At 38.4% G+C, this 25,780-nt stretch overlaps 1 protein-coding gene and 1 pseudogene across 4 annotated transcripts in view; one reads left to right on the forward strand and one right to left on the reverse strand.

The window, feature by feature from the left end:
* Window positions 1-25,780, reverse strand: part of TMEM68 (transmembrane protein 68) — a 68,220-nt gene that overhangs the window by 919 nt on the left and 41,521 nt on the right. The window contains exons 7-8 of one of the 4 annotated variants that reach the window (XM_036264182.1): window positions 22,654-22,711; window positions 17,185-17,228 (exon numbers count right to left, since the gene is read on the reverse strand). The exons of 1 other annotated variant lie outside the window; for it this stretch is intronic. In XM_036264182.1, coding sequence (XP_036120075.1) covers window positions 17,200-17,228; window positions 22,654-22,711 — 87 coding nt within the window. In that variant the 3' untranslated portion in view covers window positions 17,185-17,199. Of the gene's footprint in view, window positions 1-16,647; window positions 17,229-22,653; window positions 22,712-25,780 lie in introns of those variants that run through there. 2 more of the 4 variants (XM_036264181.1, XM_036264188.1) reach the window with 2 other exon arrangements.
* On the forward strand, window positions 13,338-13,614 carry LOC118631680 (annotated as a pseudogene).

A 25,780-nucleotide genomic window follows, 5' to 3' on the forward strand; every position in this document is an offset into this window, starting at 1 on the left:
AACCTAAAAAATCTTACAGCCTTTTGTTGTCTTGCTAGAGCTCTATTTTGGGGAGATGGATAGGATTAACCACTTCAGAACCTTAAAATTAAATATTGAACATTTTTGTTTTCCTTTATTATAGAAGAAAAATACATCATCAGTACAGAAGGGGGCATGCAGGAGGCAGCCAATCAATGTTTCTCTCTCACATGGATGTTTCTCTCTGTCTCTCTCCCTTCCTCTCTCTCTAAAAAGTCAATAAAAGTAAAGTAAAATAACTTGTCAAATGAATGAACAAGCAACCAATCAATTTGCAGACTTTGGAACCTCACTACATTAGTTAGGGCAGTTTGTAGTCTACACCATCAAAAATATTTATTGTAAAAGGGCCACCTTTACACAAGAAACTTGATAAACCTGTTCTATAGTACCAAGGCAAAAAAAAAAAAAAAAGAGAGAGAGAGAAAGAGAAACCAAGAGATTTAGAGACACAAAAGGTAAGTAAAAAAATACAAACTATCAATAGCCAGAATGAAAAGGAGGGTAATCCTACAAATCCTACAAGATATATGAACAACTTCATAACAACAATTTGAAATATTAGAGAAATAGAAGAGTTTCTATTAAAACATATCAAAATTTACCAAGAAGAAATAGAAAATCTTACCAAGAAGCAAAACCATACCTATTACAGTAAATGAATTTATAAGTAAAAACCTTTTCACAAAGAAAACTCTAAGACCAGATTGCCTCATCAGTTAAGTTCTTCCATTTGTTGAAGAAATTGCAATATTACAGAAATTCTTGCAGAGTCTAAAATGGCTCATTTTTATAACTTTTATAAGTCCAGTATTATGAGCCTTTGAAATGAAAATCTGACAAAAACATTACAAGAAAGAAAAAAAATTACAGGAAAATTTACATATACATTTTAGTTACTTTTGGATAAATTCTATATTTTACAATTAAAATTTAAAAGACCTAAAAACAAAACCAGAAAGATAATTTCTTAAAAATAAAATACATACATTTTCTAATTAAGCTAATCCATCAAATACCTAGTTCAAACAATGAAAAACTAAACTAGCATCAAAAAAATTTCAGGATACAGGTGAAATGACACTACCAGAGAGAAAAACAGATGCCACATAAAGCACTCAGAATCAAATGGCACCAAATATCTTATATGAGAAATGGTAGATACCAGAATATAATATGATTCAACAGTTCTGAGAATGATTTCCATTATAGAATTCTATGCCCAGGTAATTTACCAAACAAGTAAGAAGCTGCTCAAAAGCTTAAACATGTATCTCTCTGCAACTTTTCTCAGGAAACTACTAGAGGATCTGTTTCATCAAAAGTGGGCATAACCAAGAAAAAGGAAAAGTGGGATCCAGGAAACAGGTATTCAAAGGAAAAGGGATCGCCAAGGGACACCACAGGGTTATAGCAACTGCCAGATCACAACAGATGCGCAGAGGGCTCCAGCAGGCTCACCACAGTGAAAAGAGGAGCGAGTAACAACTGGCTGATGTGCTGTCTTTCCAGCTCAGTAGAAAATTTTGGTGAAGAATTATTAAGGCCCAAATAAAAGTAACCAAATGAAAAATGAGATAATTCCTTATTCAACAGAGGACTAGAGAAGGCTGTTCAGGAAAGGAAATTTAATCATAGTACACTAAATGGCTCAGCTGTAAACACATCTGCATAGTTGTAATAACACTAAATATTCATTTAACCCCAAATTGTGATAAATCAATGGAAAGAATAGGGGTAGAAGAGGCATGGGGAATAGGGGACATAAATGAACTAAATCACCAGCTTTCTTAGTAAGAAATCAGTAGGAAAATCAGGAGATAAATCTAGAAGTAGAGTATATAAGCATGTTATTTAGAGGTTAATTACCAGAAGCAGCTAGATCTGAAAGTGTTTGTCTGGTGTGGGAAATGGGGGAACAGGAAAGACAGGGGACTGCTACTTTTAATTACAAGCTTTATTCAGCATGTTATATGAGTGTACTTTTACTTCCACAAGTTAATAGATACCAGGAGAAACTCAAATGCAATGGCAGAGAATTATGGAGCTTTTTAAAATATGTATTTTGTTGAGAATCCATTTTCTTCTTTTATTGACCCAGAATACGCCAAAGACAGGTTCGTGTTACAGAATTTTTTGAGGAGAAGCAAAAAGTAACATGTAGCTTTTTGAAGAAACAGTGTCTTCTTATTTAGAGATAAAGAGTTTAGGGTCATATCAAAATGGAAGGGCAACCGACTGTATGGGAGAGCATCATTGCCAATGATACATCAGATAAGGGGTTAATTTCCAAAATATATAGAGTGCTCATACAACTCAACAAAAGAAAACAAAGAACGCAATTAAAAAAGTGGGCAGAGGAGCTGAATAAACACCTCTCCAAACAGGACATACAAATGGCTGAGAGACATGAAGAAATGCTCAACATCACTAATCATCAGAGAGATGAAAATTATAACAACAATGAGGTATCACCTCACACCTGTCAGAATGGTTGCCATCAACAAATCATCAAATGACAAGTGTTGGCAAGGGCGTGGAGAAAAGGGGACTCTAATACACTGCTGGTGGGAATGCAGACTGGTGCAGCCACTATGGAAAACAATATGGTGTTACCTCAAAAAATTAAAAATTGAACTTCCATTTGACCCAGTGATCCCACTTCTAGGAATATACCCTAAGAAGCCCGAAACACCAATCAGAAAGAATGTATGTATCCTCATGTTCATAGCAGCACTATTTACAATAGCTAAGATCTGGAAACAGCCCAAGGGTACATCAGTAGACGAATGGATAAAAAAGTTGTGGTACATATACACAATGGAGTACTACGCAGCTGAAAGAAAGAAAGATCTCTTATCCTTTGAGACAACATGGAGAGACCTGGAAAGTTTTATCCTGAGTGAAACAAGCCAAGCAGAAAAGGACAAATACCCCATGATCTCACTTATTTGTGGAATATAATGATCATAACAGTCTGAGGAATAGGGTAGACCCAGAGACGTGAAAGTAGGGTACAGACTGACAACCCTCAGAAGAGGGGCAGGTGAGGGGAGGGAATAGATAAACCACAGAACTTATATGTACGTACGCATATCCAATGGACATAGACAACAAAGCCGGGGACGGGGTAGGGATATGGAGAGGAGGGTGTCAATGGGGTAAAAAAGGAGAAACATCTATAACAAAAATAAAATAAAACAAATAAATATAATAAGTGAAGAAAAAAGAGTTTAGGGTCATCATTTTGATTTGCAGAATATAATATATAGATAGCCAATTTTTTTAAAGTAAAAGTTTCTGCTTGGAATTTGATTTTGCATACTAGGTTGATTAATGTGTTCTGTATTACCTATGAAACAGTAGTCCTAAATGGAGAAATAATGTTAAATGTAGTGTTTGAACAAATAATCAATATTTGACTTTCAACACTGCTGGTTGGCATTTATTACAGAAGAGGTAAGAATAGGATGAGTAAACAGCTGCTGTCGAGTAAATTAAATGAGATGAACAACACAAAAATAAATCACAAATATTGATTCATGATCCAAAATAGTGTCATAAATTCACCTAGAATGCCAAATAACACTAATACCCAAAATCATCCTGATGTGTAGAAGTCAACATATGCAACGTGGAGGAGATACGTAAATTCACAGCTATTCTCTTGGTTACTTTCACACAAACAGGCAACATCTCTGTACAAGAAAAATAATATAAAGACAACAATGCACAGTTGTCACATCTATTCAACGTAGTATCAATCTACCCAGAGCAATTAGGCAAGTAAAAGAAATAAAATACATCCAAATAGAAAAGGAGTTAAGTAAAACTATCTCTGTTCTCAGATGACATGATGTTATATATAGAAACACTCTAACATTTCACTAAAATAACTTACTAGAGCTAATATATGGATTCAACAAATTTGCTGATACAAAATTAACGCAGAAAATAATTTGTTTGTACAGATAAACAATAAACAATTGAAAAGGAAATTAAAGAAACAATTTTACTTACAAGAGAATAAAATACTTTAGATTAAATTTAACCAAAAATGTAAAAGACTTGTATGCCCAAAACTATAAAACATTGCTCAAAGAAATCTAAGATAATATTTTTTTATTTTTATTTATTTTTTTTAATCCTCACCCGAGGATATTTTTCCATTTTTTGTACAGATAGAGTGGGAGGGAGAGAGAGAGAGAGAGAAACATGGATGTGAAGGGACACATCGAGTGGCTGCCACCCGCACGACCGACCAGGGCCGGGGACAAACTGCAACCAAAGTACGTGCCCTTAGCGGGAACCGAACCCGGGTCTCTCCGGACCGCAGGCCGACTCTCTAACCGCTGAGCCAAACTGGCCAGGGCTAAGATAATATTAATAAATGGACCAGACACTTAATATTGTTAATGAATTGGAAAATTAATGTTCTTAAGATGACAATACTCCACAAGCAACCTACAGATTCAATGTAATCTCCATCACTATCTTTAGGTTGTTTTTGTCTCATAAATAGAAAAACCCATCCAAAATTCATATAGAATCTAAAAGGACTCCAAATAGCTTTAAAATATATATATATATATATATATATATATTTTGAGAGGAAAATGGCAACCGAGTGACTGGAAGCTATAGAGACCATCTCCCAGGACCAAACTGGATTTACAATGAAAATAAAGACAAATCGTCAGGAAGGGGCAACCAAAAGGCAGCTTGGAGGACCACATAACCAGGGACACTGACTCAATCCTGGTAGGCTTGTGAGGATGCGAGAGGGGGCCGGGAGCCCACGGTCCGCAGCAGCCTGGACTGGGACCAGTGGACTCGGCTGGGACCAGGGGACTTGGCTGGAAGCTGCGCCATCAGCTGGGTCCTGTGACATCCGCTGGGTGCTACGCCCTCAGCGGGGTCCAGTTGCCTTGGCTGGAAGCTGTTGCTGCCGCCTCAGCTGGGTCCTGCACCGTGGCTGGGTCCTGTGGCCTCGGCTGGGTACTACGGCCTCGCCTGGGTGCGATGCCCTTTGCTGATGCTGCAGCCTCGGCCACCCTTAGCTAGGAGCAGCACCCTCGGGTTAAAAGTCCCAGGCAGCAGCCACTCAACTTGGGCTCCGGCAGAGGGAAGGCAGACTGGACTGGAACTGTGTGGGGACACTGGGGATTTGGACAGTGGTCAGAGGTTTTGCTGAGTGCAGCCACCAAGGACTATGATCATCTTACTCCTTCCCAGGGCCCTGGGGAGAGGTGGTGGCCCCTCCCTCGAAGATTCAACCCCACCTGTTGGCCATTGACATACTAATTGAGGCCCATTAACAACCAGCATCTGCCCCACCCTCGGGAAATCCTCTTACACTGAGCACCTGAGGGAGTTTTTCATGCAACTCAGAAACCAAGGATCTTCAGGTAACCTCTACTAACAGCCTCCAGGCAAAAAAAAACTAGAGGATAACTACCATTCCCTGGGCTAGCAACTCTAACCAGGAAAGTTAAGACTTGACAGTGGTGTTTAAAGGGGATCCTCCCTGCCTCATCCAAACCCAGGAGAAGGACACACAAACAGCAGAACACCAACACCCACAGGGAAAATTTGGCTGACTCCAAAGCCCACTGTGATAGCCAAAATGATGAAAAACAGAAACAAAAGCCAATTGAAGGAACAAGAGACCTCTACCGAAGATGAGATAAATGAGGTGCAGTTAAGCAAGTTAACAGAACTAGAATTCAGTGCCTAGATCTTGAGGAAGCTCAACAGAATGTGTAAAAACATAGAGATGCTGAGAATAAGACAATTGGAAATTAAAAACCTCCAAGAAGAGATAAAAAAATGACATATCAGAAATGAAAAACACATTGGAAGGTCTAAAGAGCAGAGTAGAGGAAGCTGAGGACCGGACCACTAAATTAGAAGACAGGGTAGAAAAAATCAACCAATCAGAAAACAAAAAGGAAAGAAACAATTAAAAAACAGAAAGACAGCTTAAGAGAACTGTGGGACAACTGGAAACGTAATAATATTTGCATTGTAAGGGTCCCCGAAGAAGAAGAAAATGAGCAAGGGTTAGAGAATATATTCAAAGCAATAGTGACAGAAAACTTTCCTAATTTGGTGAAGGAAGAAGGCATTCAAGTTCAAGAAGCTCAGAGAGCCCCAAGTAAGAACAACCCAAACAGGCCCACACCAAGACACATAGTAATCAAACTGCCAAAAATTAAAGACAAAGAGAGAATCCTAAAAGCAGTGAGAGATAAGCAACAGGTTACTTACAAAGGAAACCCCATAAGGCTCTCAGCTGACTTCTCAACAGAAACACTACAGGCCAGAAGGGAATGGCATGAAGTAATCAAGGTCATGAAAAATAAAGATCTGAATCCAAGACTACTCTACTCAACAAGGCTATCATTCAAAATAGAAGGTCAAATACAGCGCTCCCCATACCAAAAAAAGAAGGCTAAGGGTATATATTAGCACCAAACCAGCACTGAAAGAAATGTTAAAAGGACTGCGGTAATTAACAGGAGAAATGGGAAGAAAAATAGAACCACACTAAACTAAAATGGTAATAAATAAGTACATATCAATAACCACCTTAAATGTAAATGGATTGAATGCTCCCATAAAAAGACACAGAGTAGCTGATTGGATAAGAAAGCATGACTCATCAATATGTTGTTTACAAGAGACCCACCTCACACCAAAAAACTCACGGAGATTGAAAGTGAAGGGATGGAAAAAATCTTCCAAGCAAACAGAAAGGAAAAAAAAAAGCTGGGTTAGCAATACTCATATCTGATAAAATAGATTTCAAAATGAAGGCCATAACTAGAGACAAAGACGGCCACTACATAATATTAAAAGGATCTATCTAACAGAAAGATATAACCTTGATAATCATATTACACCCAATACAGGAGCACCAAAATATATTAAATATCTTCTGGAGGACTTCCAAGGAGTAACCGACAGCAATACAATCATAGCAGGGGACTTCAACACCCTGCTGACATCACTGGATAGATCCTCTAGACAAAAAATTAGCAAGGAAACAGAGACTCTAAATGAAGCACTAGACCAAATGGATTTAATAGATATCTACAGAGAATTACACCCCAAAACTACAGAATACACATTCTTCTCAAGTGCACATGGGACATTCTCAAAGATAGACCACATGTTAGGGCACAAACTAAGTCTCTACAAGTTCAAGAAGATTGAAATTATATCAAGCATCTTCTCAGATCACAATGGCATGAAACTAGAAATCAATTGCAAGAAGAACCTACAAAGACATTTGAACACATGGAAGCTAAATAGCATGTTATTAAACAACGAATGGGTCACCGAGTAGATCAAGGAAGAAATCAAAAACTTCCTGGAAACCAATGAAAATGAACACACAACAACACAAAATCTATGGGAGGCAGCGAAAGCAGTTCTGAGAGGGAAGTTCATAGAACTACAGGCCTACCTCAAAAAACAAGAAAAATCTCTAATAGACTATCTAACCTCACAACTTAAAGAACTAGAGAGCAAATGAAAAGAAAACCCCAGAGCAAGTAGAAGGAAGGAAATAGTAAAGATCAGAGCAGAAATAAACAACATAGAGACCAAAAAAAACAAACAAACAAAACAATTCAAAGGATCAATAAAACAAAGAGCTGGTTTTTCAAAAAGATAAACAAGATTGATGGACCCTTAGCTAGACTCACCAAGAAACAAAGAGAGAGAACCCAAATACACAAAATCAGAAAGGAAAGAGGAGAAGTAACAACTGACACCACAGAAATACAAAAGATCCGTAACAACTACTATGAAGAATTATATGGCAACAAATTCGACAATTTAAGCGAAATGGACAAATTTCTAGAAACACATAGTCTCCAAAAACTGGACCGGGAAGAGATAGAAAACTTGAAGAGACCAATATCAACAGAATAAGTTGAAGATGTAATCAAGACTCTACCAGCAGACTTCTGGTCAAGATGGCGGGTAGGTAAATGTGGTATCGCATCCTCCCACAACCACATCAAAGTTACAACTAAACTACAGAACAACCATCATTCAAAACTGCCTGAAATCAAGCTACGGAATTAAAGCAGCAGCCACATCCAGACTGGTAGGAGGGGCGGCAGCGCATCGGGCTGGACCCACACCCAAGTGTGGCGAATAAAAATCAGGAGGCTCCCTCGGCTAGGAAGGTCCTCCCTGAGGACTGAGGGGTCCCCGTCCCACACCAGGTGCCCCGCTCAGGGTTCCAGTGCCAGGAAGAGACTCCCCATAACTTCTGGCTGGAAACACCAGCGGGAACTGAGGCTCAGGGAAGCTGAAGCGGCTGGAGCCCCAGGCAGCTCCCTAAAGGGCCCGCGCACGGACTTATCAGACTCTCTCCCTCTAAGCTTGGAGGGGAGGCAGCTCCACAGGCGCCAGAGACATACAGGGAAGAACTGAGCTGTTTGGCCCTGGAGCGAGGGCTGGAGATGAGGCTTTCTAGGGGACAAACGTGCTGTCAGAGGCCTTTGTTCCTTTGGTGAGCCCTTCCCTGGGGCGGCAGACAGCCACCATATCTGGGACTCCAGCAACCTGGCTCACACTGGTAGCCCTGCCCTGGTGACTCCCTGAGACCCCGCCCCACCCCACCCAACTTTCAAGCCCACCCAAGCTATTGCCACTTGCTTAACCATAGGATTGGCCTGTCTTGGATCCTGCTTCAGGTTTTTCCTAAAATCTTTCAAACGAGCAGCATCTGGTTTCAGCGAGCCCCATACCTCTCATTAAGTAATACCCAGAAACAAACACAGGGAGGCAGCCAAAATGAGGAGACAAAGTAACAGGTCCCAAATGAAAGAACAGAACAAAACCCCAAGAAAAGAACTAAGCGAAATGGAGATAAGGAACCCAACAGATGCTGAGTTCAAAATACTGCTTATAAGGATGCTCGATGAACTTAGTGAGAACCTCAGTGAACTTAGGGAGGGCCTCAAGAGCATAAAAAACAACCAGTTAGAAATCATGGATACACAGTTAGAATTGAAGGAGGCATTAACTGAAATAAAGAATAATTTACACAGCTTCAATAATAGAGTACGTAAATCCAAGGAGCAAACCATCGATTTGGAATATAAGGAAGCAAAAAATGCCCAATCAGAGCAGAAAAAAAAAAAAAGAATCCAAAAAAATGAAGATAGTGTAAGGAGCCTCTGGGACAACTTCAAGCGCGCCAACATTTGCATCATGGGGGTCCCAGAAAGAGAAGAGTGAGAACAAGAAAGTGAAAACCTGTTTGAAACAATAATGGCAGAAAACTTTCCTAACTTGGTGAAGGAAACAAACATACAAGTCCAGGAAGCACAGAGAGTCCCAAACAAGATGAACCCCAAGAGGCCCACACCAAGACACATCATCATCAAAATGCAAAAGGTTCAAGACAAAGAGAGAATCTTAAAAGCAGCAAGAGAAAGGCAGCTAGTTACCTACAAGGGAGTTCCCCTAAGGCTGTCAGCTGATTTCTCAAAAGAAACTTTGCAGGCCAGAAGGGAGTGGCAAGAAATATTCAGAGTGATCAAAACCAAGAACCTACAACCAAGATTACTCTATCCTGCAAAGCTGTCATTTAGAATCGATGGACATATAAAAACTTTCCCACACAAGAAAAAGTTAAAGGAGTTCATCACTACCAAACCATTATTATATGAAATGATGAAGGGTCTTTTTGAAGAAAAAGGTAAAATATATGAACAAACAAAATGGCAATGAATACATTTCTATCAACAATGGAATCTACAAACAAAATGAACAGGTAGAACAGAAACATTCTCATAGATAGAGAACATTTTGTTGGTTGCCAGTTGGGAAGGAGGTTGGGGGAATGGGTGAATAAGGTGAAGGGATTAAGAAGCACAAATTCATTGCTAGACTGACAAACCTCAAAGGGAAAGGGGTTGGGGGGGGGGGGTGGTGGGAAGAAATAAACCAAAGAACTTATATGCATAACCAATGGACACAGACAATAGTGTGGGAAAAGGTGGGAGGGGGGCGGGAGGGGGAAGGAGGGGGTCAATGGGGGGAAAATGTGGAACATCTGTAATACATTTTACATCCAACAATAAAGATTTAAAAAAAAAAAAAAAAACTCTCCCAGCAAACAAAAGCCCAGGCCCGGATGGCTTCACGGGGGAATTTTACCAAACATTCAAAGAAGAACCCATTCTCCTCAAACTATTTCAAAAATTCAAGAAGGAAGACTTCCAAACTTGTTTTATGAAGCCAGAATAATTTTAATTCCAAAACCAGAAAAAGACACTACAAAGAAAGAAAACCACAGGCCAATATCCCTGATGAACATAGATACCAAAATCCTGAACAAAATACTAGCAAATCGAATCCAGCAATACACCAAAAAAAATTATCCACCATGACCAAGTGGGATTCATCCCAGGGATGCAAGGCTGCTACAATATGCGCAAATCAATAAACGTAATACACCACATAAATAAAATGAAGAATAAAAACCACATGATCACATCAATAGATGCCGAAAAAGCCTTTGACAAAATCCAGCATCCATTTCTCATAAAAACGCTCAGCAATGTGGGAATAGAGGGATCATTTCTAGACATAATAAATGTCATATATGAAAGACCCACAGCCAACATCATACTCAATGGGCGAAAACTAAAAGCATTTCCCTTAAGAACAGGAACAAGGCAAGGATGCCCACTTCTAGGAATATACCCTAAGAAGCCTGAAACACCAATCAGAAAGAACATATGTATCCCCATGTTTGAGCAGCACTATTTACAATAGCTATGATCTGGAAACAGCCCAAGTGTCCATCAGTAGACGAATGGATAAAAAAGCAGTGGTACATATACACAATGGAGTACTATGCAGCTGTAAGAAAGAAAGATCTCTTATCCTTTGAGACTACATGGAGGGACCTGGAAAATATCATCCTAAGTGAAACAAGCCACACAGAGAAAGACAAGTATCATATGATCTCAATTATTTATGGAATATAATGAACATAACAGTCTGAGGAATGTGGTAGTCCCAGAGACGTGGACGTGGGGTACAGACAGACAATTCCTGGAAGAGGGGGTGGTGGGGGAGAGATGAACCTCAGAACTTATATGCATGTATGCATGAACAGTGGACATGGACAACAAACTGGGGACAGGTCAAGGAGGGAGGAGGAGGGAATCAGTGGGGGGAAAAGGAGAAACATCTGTAACAAAAATTAATTAATAAAAAATAAATTAATTAAAAAGAAAAGAAGAAAAAAATGTATTTTAAAATAGTAAGCTGGAGAACTCACGCTTCAATGTTTCAAAACTTACTACAAAGTGACAATGTTACAGTAATTAAAATTGTGATGCTGGCATAATGGAAAGAACAGACTTTCCAGAAATGGTTCTGGGGAAACTGGACACCCATATGCAAGAGAATGAAGCTGAACCCTTACTTTAAACCAGACACAAAAAATAACTCAAAATGGATCAAAGACTTAAACTTGAAAAGTAAAATTTTAAAACTTTGAAAGGAAAATATAAGAAAAAACTTAGTAATATTCAATTTGGTAATGATTTCTTGCTACCCAAAAGCACAAGCAACCAAAGAAAAAATGGATAAATTAGGTATCATCAAAATTAAAAACTGTTGTGCATCATAGGACTCCTGAGTAAAAAGACAACCCACTGAATAGAAAATGTTTGCAAATCATGTATCTAATAAGGAAATATTATCAAAAAAATTGAAAATAACAATTGTCACTAAAGATGTTGAGAAATTGGAACCCTGGAGAACTGCACGTGGAAATGTACAATGGTGCAGTCTCTGTGGAAAGTTTGGCAATTGCACTCTTACATAACCAAAAGAACTGAATGCAAGAAGTCAACAAATACTTGTACACCAGTGTTCACAACAACATTATTCACAATAACCATAAAGGGTAGAAACAATCCTAATGTCCATAATACATGAATACATGAAAGAAAATGTGATATATACGTACAACAGAATATTTTTTAGCCCTACAAAGGAATGAAATTCTGACACAAGACTGAACTTTGAAGACATTATTGTGACAGATATATAAAGGGGTGAGCAAAACTAGGTTTACAGTTGTGTGGAAAAAAATATGCAGGTTATGATTATTGCAATAGCTTTATTAACTCAAAAGAATGTTACTCACAACTATATGCCTACTTTTGCCCACCCTTGTATATATTTGATCTTCATTCCCAGTTCCTAGACTGAGTTCCTAAAACCTTAGATTTTCCTGAGTGTCCTCTGTATGTTGATGAGATGACTTGCTGGGGTAGAGGGGGCTAGATTTCGAGTTCAATCACCACACGCACCCACAGAACACTTGGAAGCTCTGTGAAACCACCCCTACGCCTTACCCTCTTCCATTTATCCGTTCCTGAGTTGTATTCTTTACAATGAAACTATGTATAGCATTTTCCTGAGTTGTATTTGTTCTACTGAATTATCCAAAAGGGGTGGGTGGGGGAAATGTCCTAGGAATCGCCAAATTTGTAGTAGGCCAGGAAGAAGTGGGGGAAGCCGGGGACCCAATTTGCAGCTGGCATCTAAGTGGGCAGTCTTGTGACAATTGATCCCCCTTACCCTGTAGGGTCTGTGCTAACTCCAATAGTGTCAGAATTAAATGGAACTGGAGAATTGGCATTGGAACTATGCCATTTGGTGTCAGAAAAGACATCAAATAATTATGCTAAGTAAAATAAATCAGACACAGGACAAATACTGTATGATTCCACCTTGAATAGGTGAATTCACAGAGCCAGAAAGTAGAATGGTGGTTGCCAGGGGCTGGTGAGTGGGGAATGGAGAGTTATTATTGAGTAAATTACAGAGTTTCTGTTGGGAATGAAGAAGTTCTGAAAATGGATAGTGGTGATGGTCCACAATATTGTGGATGCACTTAATGACAGTAAACTGCATACTTAAAAAGAGCTGAAATGGTCAATTTTATTATATGTATTTTACAATAAAAGTAACAAAAATATATTTTAAAAATAGTAATCATAGCCCAGACCCATGTGGTTCAGTTGGTTGAGTGTGGCTCCATGCACCAAGAGGTCGCTGGTTCAATTCTTGATCAGGGCACATGCCCAGGTTTCAAGCTTGATTCTCAGTAGGGGGTGTGCAGGAGGCAGCCGAGCAATGTTTCTCTCATCGATGTTTCTCTCTCCCTCTCCCTTCCTCTCTCTCAAAAATTATCAATAATAGCATATTTAAAAAAAAAAAAATAGTAATCATAGCTCTTGGGTTTGAACCCAGTTAGTGGCAACATGGCTAAACGCACCAAGAAGGCCGGAATCGTCAGTAAATCCGGAACCCGTTATGGCACCTCCCTCAGGAAAATGGTGAAGAAAATTGAAATCAGCCAGCATGTCAAGTACACTTGCTCCTTCTGTGGCAAAACCAAGATGAAGAGATGGGCGGTGGGGATCGGCACCGTGGTTCCTGCATGAAGACAGTCGCTGGTGGCACCTGGACCCACACCACCACTTCTACCATCACTGTCAAGCTGCCATCAGAAGACTGAAGGAACTGAAAGACCAGTAGAAGCTCCACAGTTTGAAACATTGCTAGCCTATAATAAATGGGTTAATTTATATAGCAAAAATAAGTAAATAGTAATCATATACACAAATACAACTCATCCCACTTACCCCTGTAAACAACTATTATTTCAATAGTTCACAAATGTTATAAACTCCAGAGGGTTTTATATTTAAATTATTTAAAAGTATAGCCCTGGCTCGTCTGGCTCAGCAGTTAGACTTGGCCCGCAGACCAAAGAGTCACGGGTTCAATTCTGGTCAAGAGCACGTACCTCGGTTGTGTTCAGTCCCCGGCCCTGGTTGGGGTCATGAAAAAGGCAGCTGGTCAATGTGTCTCTCTCACATGGATGTTTCTCTTTCTCTCTCTCTCTTCCTCCCACTCTTGTCTGAAGAGAAATGAAAAAATATCCTCGGGTGAGGAGTGAAAAAAAAAGTATAAGCATAATCTTTTCAACAAAATATGAATTTCAGAGTGTATACTGATAAGTGAGAGGGGATTACAAAGTTTTCTTATAGTAAAATGACAACAGAGTCAGAAAGTCACACTTCTGAAACCTTCATAGTAATAACTTACTCAGGCAACAGTCAATTCAAAGCATCTAGAGTTGTGGGGTTTAGAAACAAATATTTACTTGGTCTCAATGTTATGTCTCCATAACCTTATCCATTACAAAGAAAAAAAGAACAGGGCAGAAATCTGGTGAGCACCATTTTAACCCAGTGATCAAAGTTACCACCATCACTAATGACACAAACTAACATTATGGGCCTTCTGATATGACACACCACAAAGTGCACAGCATCATTTATGTAGTGCTTCTGAAATAATGCATAATCTTAATCAAATCGTGATGAAATATCAGGGGAAATTGAACGGTTATCTACAAAACAGTCTGTGTTCTCCAAAAATGACAGTATTGTTAAAGACAAAAAAGGCTGGGAAATCATTCCAGATTACAGGTGACTAAAGAGATAGAAAAACTAAATGCAATGTGTGATCCTGTTATGAACCATGGATAAAAAATAGAAATTGATATCCAGGTTATTATTGAAACAACTGAAATTTTGAACCCAGTCTTTAGATCAGATAGTATATTATATAAATGATAAACTTCCTGATTTTGATCGTTGTTCTGTGGTGCTATTAATGGATGGCCTTATAGGTTAGGTAAAGGTAAGGGGCATGTTATCTGCAATTTACCAGTAGATGATTCAGAAGAAAAATATTTTATATATATATATATATATATATATATATGGAGATAGGACAGGGGGTATGCTAAGAGAATAAAACAAATGTGCCGTAATAACTGGTGAAACTGGGTACAGAGTAATAGGAGTATGATGCACTGTTATTGCAACTTTTCTGTACATCTAAAATTGTTTCAAAATGAAAGATTTTTTTTAAAGAGTATGAAAGATTTCCCATAAAAGCGCACCATGTTCATGCTTCTGAAGAAAGTCCTAAGTTTCATCAGATTTTAACTTGTGAAGACACCCTTCAAAGAGGGTCAAGAACATCCTTTTCCGTTATTACTTATATTCTATATTTAGTCATATTCCCTCATTCTTCTAACTAGTGTTTAAATTTAAATACCCACGACAAAGATCTCATATTAGTCTGAGAATGAGAGAACAAGAAAAGGTTTTAACTAAAGCAGTAAAACTTAAATACTATAAAAAAATAACACCCCAGCGTTTGTTGCATTATCAATGAATGCTATTCTTTCTTGTTTTTAAAACCCAATAGTTACCCCAAAACACTATCTCATTTATTTTATGATCATTTATTCATTCATTCTGGATATACATATCAATTTTAAACAAACACTGCTCACTACTACAAGAAAAAAAAGCTGCAAATAAGAATTGACTTTTTTCATTGAAATTGAAATGAAAATATATTACATTAAAAAAGTAAGGTTTATTCATTCTGGTTGAGAGATACATGAATATGACTGTGGATGAGAAATAAAACAGTTTAAAATTTAAAAAATCATATGCAATTTCACAAGAAAATGAATTGCAATTCAGCTTTACATTTATTTTTGTTGTTTAATTTTATATACATGATACATACCATACACACATACATACGTACTTGGTATACAACACATATACACAAAAATCCAAGTAGTTTAATATCTAAAAAAGGGAAAGGGAGATATTGCATTTGATTTCTGGTACTATTCTTTTATATTCTATTCTGAATTTAAAAACTTTTATAATTCAGATTTCAAGGAGACAAATCAAAAGCCATTAATTTTTCAGAAAGCCTTGTGTTCACATAAATTCATCATTCAAGTATATTTTTATTGAAACAATAAACCATTTGAGTAATTGCAAACTCAAATAAATAAGCTATATTAAGCAAAAGCAGAGCTTTCTCTAACTCTGCTTTCATCAGTCTAGAATCCTTCTGACATACGAACTGCAGAGCATGACAGTGACTTTGAACCTCAGTGACATTAAATTTTACACTATTAATGCCATAGTATAGGGCTGACAATACACAGCATACATTATATTGTTTGTTTACAGATTCTCATTAAAAACAATACTTAAAAATTTACTTTTCCTAATTTCTTTTTTATTCAATTTGAAAACCAGTACATCTTTTTTATTGTGCTTGGCAACTTGACATTATACCTGAAGGAATATTTTAAACATTCTATGACAAAATATATACATAAACTTCTGAAGGATTGTGGTCTTAATTAATTCAGTTATTATTTCAATTCTACAATTATCAAGCACAGCAAATATAAAGAATTTAAAATAATACCCCTCCCCATAGTATTAACATGTTTTTTAAAAAGTGGATTCTTTTGTTTTAATTAAAAAATGTTAATGTTGACACTATTGCAGATGTCCCCCACTCCCACCCCACTTTGCCCACCTCCATTCACCCCTGCCTCCTCCTCCATGGGCCTTCACCACACTGTTGCCGTGTCCATGGGTTACACTATGTTCTTTAGCTAACCTCTGCACCGTCTTTATTTACTCACCCCACTCCCCTCCCCTCTGGCATTGTTGAGGCACAAAAACATTAAGTGACTTGCCCAAGGTCATGAAAGAGACAAAAGGCAGATAAAATATTTCTATGTTTTTTTCCTAACTTAAGCACCTGTACTAACCCTAGGTAATACCATCTTGCAAAATTAGCTCAGTGTAACAGATACAGAAATTAGATAGATTATTTAGGAATGTCTGTTTAACCTAAATTGCTGTTATTAATAAACTTAACTCTAATAATCTATATGTTTATCATACATTATTAGGAATTTATAAAAAGAAACAATCATTTTCTGAATTATTAGGCATGTAATGTTATTGTTTAAATTTCACATGATTTAATAAAACAAAATTTACAATACAATTTTAAACAAGTCTAGCAAAAAATGCTTATTAATATGATTTTTAAAAAAAATGCTAATTATAGAACCTACAAAATTTAGAAGACATTACTACAGACACAAACATATTAATATAAATATATCAAATCGTCTTCTAGTACATGTTCCGATTTTTTTGAAAACGGTCTAACAAAGCACTCATAATGTTTCCTGGTATCCTTTGGTGCTTATCAATCAAAGCTTGAACAGCATCCTTCGTCTATTAAGAAAACAAAAGAAAGGCCATTATTCTTTTAGTTATCAATATAGATCATTTATTTTGTAAAGATTTTAATGTACTACTACTTTGAAGAAGTCCTCCCTAACTGAGCACCCATCTCTCTCCAAAATTGATAGTTTCCTTTCAGTACACCCACAGTGTATTTCTTATACTTATTTTATTAGGCTTGAATTACAGTATTGCCCACATGGATATTTTCTAATACATCTCAGCATTTCTCCAACATTGAGCACAGCAATGTTTTGCACTCATAAAGACCTGAAGAAAAAAAAGTAGCAAGAAATTTTCTAATAAACAAATGGAAGTTTCACTGCTTTCCATCCATTAATAAACTGTTCTGCATTTTCTCCTTCATTACCATACACGCCAAAAAGGAAAAAAAAAGGAAAAAGTGAGGAAAATTATGAATGAATGAATGAATGAGCCAATATAGTTTAGTTCATTACCTAAATTTCTAGACAGTTTAACAAGAATGTAAATTAAGTCATAATAATGGAAAAGTCAATTAGGATATATGTAGAAATCGAAAACTATTTGTTTCTCATTCAATTCAGGACAAATTCCAACAGTTTTACTCTGAAAATGGTTGTGGCTATCTAAAATAATGTCTCATGCACATACACAGTGCAAGCATGCACTTGCACACAAATCTTCCTTTTACATGCTAACCTTGCAATAAGTCTTTTCACAAATCTTGGAACTTCCTCTTTTTAAATATAACCTACAAACCCTGGCCCAAAGATGTATTTTAAAAATAAGCCTCTCCACTGGGGAGCAGCGAGGGCCAAGCAACCTGAGTCCACCCATGTGCCTTGGCCCATCAGACCAGTGGCCCCTCTGTGTCAATGTGGACCAGTGCACAGTAGCAGTGCAGTCAAGGTACCTGCTTGCAGAAGCAGTAACTGGCTGGGAGCTGAGCACCATCCCCCACAGCAGCAGAAGTACCACCAGCTCCCAGCGCACATCCCCCACTGCAGCAGCCCTAGCACCAGCTCGGAAGAGCAACACCCTCAACAGCAGCAGCCTGGTCAGAGCCAAGCACCACCCCCAGGAGCAGTAGTGCCACCCTGGGAGCCCAGCATCTTCCCCCACAACAGCAGTGACTGAGCGGGAGTGGAGCTCCACCCCCAACAGCAGCTGAGGCTGGGGAGCCAAGACACACCCCCAGCAGCAGAGGTTCAGGAGTGGACATCCATCACCAGACAGCAGCAGCGCAGATCAGCAGCTGAGACCCATCCCAAGCAGCATCAACAGAGGCTGATTAGGAGCGCAGCCCCAGCCCAAGAAGTAGCAAGGCTTGGGCACCCAAATCCCACCCCTGACAACTACAGTGTCAGATTTGGACTGGAGCACCTCCCCCTGCAGCAGCACAGCAGCAGAGTCCCAGGAGCTGAGCACTGTAAGCCCCAAACAGCAACAGAGGAATGGGAGCTGAAAGCACCCTTGGCAATAGTACCAGCAGTAGCAGCATAAACCGAGAGCTGACACTAGCCCCAAGCAGCATCAACGGCAACTGATCAGGAGCTGAGCACCACCAGGCAGCAGCGCACCAGCTGGACCCAACATCACAGCAGCTCCTACCATAACAGACTAATACCAGTTGCTAGTTGTCAATCCTCCAGGACCAAGAGCCAACAAGAGGTGCCATGCACCAAAACAATTTTGAAGGCACAGCAGCCTTGTTTGATATGAACAGACCTGCCTACACATCCCAACATCCCTCACAGGACCTGGAACTACAAGACTGCTAAAACTGTGAGACAAAGAAACAACACCCAAATGAAAGAAAAGGAGGAATCACCAGAAAAGGAATTACATGAAATGGAAGAAAGCAATTTGTCAGATAAAGAATTCAAAGCAATGATTTTAAGGGTTCTCATTTAGTGAGAACTACAAGCAAATTAATGAGAATTATAGAGTTCAGTGGGAAATACATCAGCATAAAAAAAAGACGTAGAAGCTATGAACAAAAATCAAGTGGAAATAAAGAATGACATAGCTTATATGAAAAATACCTTTGAAGGTCTCAACAGTAGATTAGACAAAGCTGAAGACTGAATCAGTAAGATAGAAAACAAGGTAGAAAAAACACACCAAAATAAAGCAGCAAATGGGAAAAACATTTAAAAAGCAGGAGGAGAGTTTAAGGAGTTTTAGGACAACACAAAACACTCTTTTTTCTTATTTATCCTCACCCGAGGTCAATTTTGCATTTATTTTCAGAGAGAGAGTGGAAGGGAGAGAGAGAAAGAAACATCGATGTGAGAGAGACACATCAAATGGCTGCCACCCACACGACCCCAACCAGGACTGGGGACAAACTACAACCGAGGTACGTGCCCTTAGCGGAAACCTGGGACTTTCTGGTCCATGGGCTGACGCTCTAACCGCTGAGCCAAACTGGCCAGGACAAAGAAAGAATCTTAAAGCAAGGCAGAGAGAGACAGAAAGTTACCTACAAGGGAGCTCCCATTAGAGCGTCAGCTGATTTCTAAATAGAAACACAGTAGGCCAGAATGGAGTGGCATTAAGTATACAAAGTAATGAAAGGCAAGGGTCTGAATCCAAGACTACTCTATACAGCAGGCTATAATTCAAAATTGAAGGTGAAATAAAGAGCTTCACAGACAAAAAAAATAAATAAATAACTAAAGTAATTTACGACCTCCAAACCAGCACTGCAAGAAATGCTAAAGGGACTGTTGTAAGAAGAAAGAGGAAGGAAGGAAGGAAGGAAGGAAGGAAGGAAGGAAGGAAGGAAGGAAGGAAGGAAGGAAGGAAGGAGGAGGGAGGGAGGGAGGGAGGGAGGGAGGGAGGGAGGGAGGGAGGGAGGGAGGGAGGTAGATGCAGGCATTAAATAAAAATAGCAACTAATAAGAATCTATCAATAATAACCTTAAATGTAAATGGTTTACATGCTCCAACCAAAAGTCATAGGGTAGCTTATTAGACAACAAAACACAACCCATATTAATGCTGTATACAAGAGACCCACCTAACAACAAAAGACTCACACAGGATGAAAGTGAAGGGATGGAAAAAAAGTTTCAAGCAAATGGAAATGAAAAAAAAAAAATCATGTAGCAATACTCATATCTGATAGACTTCAAACAAGGGCCATAATAAGAGACAAAGACGGTCACTATATAATATAAACAGGAGCAATCCGACAAGAGGATATAACCCTGGTAAACATATACACACCAAATACGGGAGCACCAAAATAAACAGGAGCATCAAAAACTCCTGCAGGATTTCAAGGGGGAGATCAATAGCAATACAATCATAGTGCATGACTAACACCTCACTGATATCCCTGGATAAATCTTCTAGACAAAAAATTAACAAGGACACAGAGTCCTTAAATAATAAACTACATCAGTTAGACTTAACTGATACAGAACATTTACCTCAAAGCTGCAGAACATACATTCTTCTCAAGGGTACACGGGACATTCTCAAAGATAGACCACATGTTAGGACACAAAGCAAGTCTCTACAAATTCAAGGTTGAAACCATATCAAAGCATCTTCTCAGATCACAGTGGCATATGACTAGAACTCAATTACAACAAAAACATTCAAACACTTGGATTCTAAATAGCATGTTATTAAACAATGAATGGGTTACAAAGGAGACCAAGGAATAAATTAAAAACTTCCTGGAAACCAATGAAAATGAACACATGACAACACAAAATCTATGGGACACAGTGAAAGCAGTCCTGAGAGGGAAGTTCACAGCAATACAAGCCTACCTCAAGAAACAAGAAAAATTTCTAGTTGACTTTCTAACGCTACAACTTAAAAAACTAGAAAGTAAACAAAAAGAAAAATCCAGAGCAAGTAGAAGGAAACAAATAGAAAAGGTCAGAGCAGAAATAAACAACAAAGAAAACAATTCAGAAGATCAATAAAACAAAAAGCTGGTTCTTTGAAAGATAAACAGGATTGATGAACCTTTAGCCAGACGCACTAAGAAATAAAAAAAGAGGATCCAAATAAAATCAGAAATGAAAGAGGGGCAGTAACAACTGAAACCATAGAAACATAAAGGATCATCAAAACATACTATGAACAATTATACGCCAACAAATTGGACAATCTAGGCAAAATGGACAAATCTCTAGAAACACAGTCTCCCAAAACTGAACTGGGAAGAGATAGAAAATTTGAACAGACCAATAACGACAAAGGAAATTGAAGATGTAATCAAGAGTCTCCCAACTAACAAAAGTCCAGGTCTGGATGGCTTCATGGGAGAGTTTTACTGAACACTCAAAGAAGAACTAACACCTGTTCTCCTCAAACTATTCCAAAAAATTCAAGAAGAAAGACTTCAAAACTCGTTTTATGATGCCAGCATAATTCTAACTCCAAAACCAGATAAAGACATGACAAAGAAAGAAAACTAGAGGCCAATATCCCTGATGAACACAGATGCCAAAATACTTAACAAAATATTAGCATTTCAGATCCAGCAATTCACCAAAAAAATTATCCACCATGACCAAGTGGGATTCATCCCAGGGATGCAAGGCCGGTACAATATTTGCAAATCAATAAATGTGATACACCACATAAACAAAATGAAAGATAAAAACCATGTGATCATATTTATAGAAGCTGAAAAAGCACTTGGCAAAATCCAACTCCTATTCCTGGTAAAAACACTCAGCAATGTGGGAATAGAGGAATCATATCACGACATAATAAAGGCCATATATGAAAAACATACCGCCAGCATCATACTAAATGGGCAAAAACTACAAGCATTTCCCTTAAAAACACAAACAAGACAGGGATGCCCACTTTCGCCACTCTTATTTAACATAGTACTGGAAGTCTTAGCCACAGCAATTAGACATGAATAAAAAGTAAGAGATCCAAATTGGAAAGAAGTGAAACTGTCAATATTCACACATGACAGGATATTGTACACAGAAAACCCTAACGACTCTATCAAAAATCTACTAGATTTAATAAATGAAGTTGGCAAAGTACCAGGATACAAAATTAATATAAGGAAATCAACGACATTCTTATACACCAATAATGCACTCACAGAAAGAGAAACTAAAAAAACAATCCCATTTACAATTGCAGCAAAAAAGTTAAGTAAAGTTAAGATAGAGCTGGAGGGAGAGAGGTAGGAAGAGAGAGAAACATCGTTGTGAGAGAGACACATTGATTGGTTGCCACCCACAAGATCCCAACCGGGGCTGAGGACAAACTGCAGCCGAGGTACCTGCCCCTAGTGGGAACCGAACCCGTGACTCTCTCATCCATGGGTTAACGCTCTAACCACTAAGCGAAACTGGCCAAGGCAATCCTAATCTTAAAGATTTACCCCACCCAGCTTACTATGAACATATCCTGAAACTAGCCAAACTTGGTAACTCACCATTCTTTTGACAGTGGTTTTCCAGTGTGTGGTCTTTTTCCTGGTGCTTCTTCCTTCCCTGTAATTGAAATCTCACTGATCCTTGGAGACTCAGACCAAACAGTACCTGTTCATTCGAACTTTTCTGATCATTGCCCACCAAATGGGCTGACAAGTCTGAACTTCCAAATACTTTTTGTTCGTCCTGGCTGGTGTGGCTCAGTTGGTTGGGCATGTCCCTTGCCCTTATCCCCTGCATTGAGAGCTCATAGGTTTGATTCCTGAACAGGACTCATGCTGGGGTTGCAGGCTCAATTCCCAGTAGGGGCCATGCAGGAGTCAGTTGAACCATTTTTCTCTTTCTCCCTTTCCTTTCCTCTCTCTCTCTAAATTTAATAAAAACATTTTTTTAAAAAAACCTAAATATTTTTTCTTCATATCTCAGATGATATATGTCACAAATTATCTTACATTTTATTTACTTTGGACTTGATTATGCTTATTAAATTATGAGCTCCTTGAGATTTGAGACTTGTTTCACTGATGTTTTAGCTTCCAAGCCACCTAATATTTTTTGAATAAGTAAATAAAATTTTAAAAATATACTTCACAAAACAACCTAGGCGTTAGTAACTGTGTCAAGTATCTGAAGACATGGTTTCAATTTCATTTACTCTTTATAACTGTATGAAATCATTCTCATTTCACAGACAGGTAAATCTATGGTTTAGAGAAGAATATTTTTATATGTTTTCTTTTAATTATATTTTATATAAGATAATAAAGCCATCTGGAGGGGCAGGAGGTGGGAGGCATGGGGGTGTGGCCCAGGTCATCTGTCCATTAGTTGTGTCCCCATTTTTGCTATCTCTGATAGGTAGGACAAGGCTGGTGTCTCCACAGATCCCAGAGCAGATAAGGGGTTGGGGAGGGAGAGTGGGTGAAACCAGAGAGAGAAAGAGAATGATTGTATATGTGCATGAGAGAGAGAGAGAGAGAGGGGCATATTTTTCTTTTTTCTCTAATTTATTTTTGTTTCAAATGGTTCTCGTTTCCCCCCACTGACACCCTATTTCCGTTCCTGTCCCCCTGCAAGGCTCCCCCTCCCCCCCCGCCACAGCAGTGTTGTCTATGTCCATTGGTTATGCTAATATTCGTAAGTTCTTTGGTTTATCTCATTCCTCCTTCCTGCCCGACTCCTCTGAGGTTAGTCAGAACCCTACCTTCAGTGTCTCTGGCTCTGTTTTGTCCATCAGCTTATTTTGTTCATTATATTCCACAAATAAGTGAGATCATGTGATACTTCTCTTTCTCTGACTGGTTAATTTCACTTAGCATAATGCTCTCTAGGTCCCTCCAAGTCGTTTCAAAGGATGAGATTTTCCTTTCTTACAGCTGCATAGTACTCCATTGTATATATGTACCACAGCTTTTTCATCCACTCATCTATTGATGGGACACTTGGGCTGTTACCAGATCTTAGCAACTGTAAACAGAGCTATGAACACAGAGGTGCATATATTGTTTCTGATTGGTGTTTCAGGCTTCTTAGGATATATTCCTAGAAGTGGGATCACTGGGTCAAATGGCAGTTCAATTTTTAGAGGAAACACCATACTGTTTTTCACAGTGGCTGCAACAGTCTCCATTCCCACCAGCAGTGTACTAGAGTCCCCTTTTCTCCACACCCTCGCCAACACTTGTTGTGTGATGATTTGTTGATGGCAGCCATTTTGGCAGGTGTGAGGTGATACCTCATTGTTGTTTTAATTGGCATCTCTCTGATGATTAGTGATGTTGAACATTTCTTTGTATGTCTCTTGGCTATTTGTATGTCCTGTTTGGAGGGGTGTCTCTTTAGATCCTCTGCCCATTTTTTAATTGGGTTCTTTGTCTTCCTTTTGTTGAGGTGTATGAGCCCTCTATATATTTTGGAAATTAACCCCTTATCTGATGTATCATTGGAAATTATATTCTCTCATACAGTGGCATCTCTTTCCATTTTGACGCTTGTTTCTTTTCCTGTGCAGAAGCTTTTTAGTTTGAAGTAGTCCCATGTATTAATTTTTTCCTCTCTTCTCTTGCCCTAAGAGTTGTATTGGCGAAAATTCTGCTGCATATGATGTCTAAAATTTTTCTGCCTACATTTCTTCTAGGATTTTTAAGGATTCACGAGTCACATTTAAGTATTTTATAGAAATAGAGGAAGTTCCAAAAAAGTGGAAGTATATACCTTGTTCATGGATTGGAAGAATTAACATCATTAAAATGTCCATACTACCCAAAGCAACCTATAGGTTCAATGCAATCCCCATTTAAATAACAACAGCATATTTCACAGAACTAGAACAAATACTCCAAAAGTTTATATGAAACCAAAAAAGAATCTGAATAGCCAAAGCAATCTTGAAAAAGAAGAACAAAGTAGGAGGGATCACAATTATGGATATCAGGTTATACTACAAAGCCACTGTAATCAAAACAGCCTGGTAGTGGCATAATAACAGGCATATAGCTCAATGGAACAGAACAAAGAACCCTGAAATTGACCCAAGACATTATACTAAATATTTGACAAAGGTGGCAAGAGCATACAATGGAGTAAAGAAAGTCTCTTTGATAAATAGCGTTGGGAAAATTGGACAGTTACATGCAAAAAAAAAAAAGAAAGGAACTGGACCACCAACTTACACCATATACAAGAATAAACTCAAAATGGAAAAGCTAGATATTCATCTAGCTTTCACACTGCTCCCTTTCAATCTCCTTTTGTAGATTTATAACCCCCAAATCAGGAACACACTTATTCTTCAGAGATTCAGGTCAGTAATCTTATCCATTTCCACACCCTTAATTATCATCTATTTGTTGATAACTCCCAATTTATATTTCCAGTCCACTCAGTTTCCAATAGGAATGTTCAATGTGACTTCCCTTGAGTGTTTTAAAGGCATCTCAAGCTTCTTAATTTAAACTAAACTAACATTCTCTCCCCCTTACCCTTTGTCCTCTCCTAAGTTCCCTCCCTATTACAGCAAATGACACTACCAGGAAACTAGTCAAGTAAGCCAAAATCCAGGAGTCATCCTAACAACTGCTTCTCATTCTCAATTGGCCAATCCATTGGCAGCATCCATTAATATCATTT

This window comes from Molossus molossus, unplaced genomic scaffold (assembly GCF_014108415.1).
Source record: "Molossus molossus isolate mMolMol1 unplaced genomic scaffold, mMolMol1.p scaffold_m16_p_16, whole genome shotgun sequence".
Taxonomy (NCBI): Eukaryota; Metazoa; Chordata; class Mammalia; order Chiroptera; family Molossidae; genus Molossus; species Molossus molossus.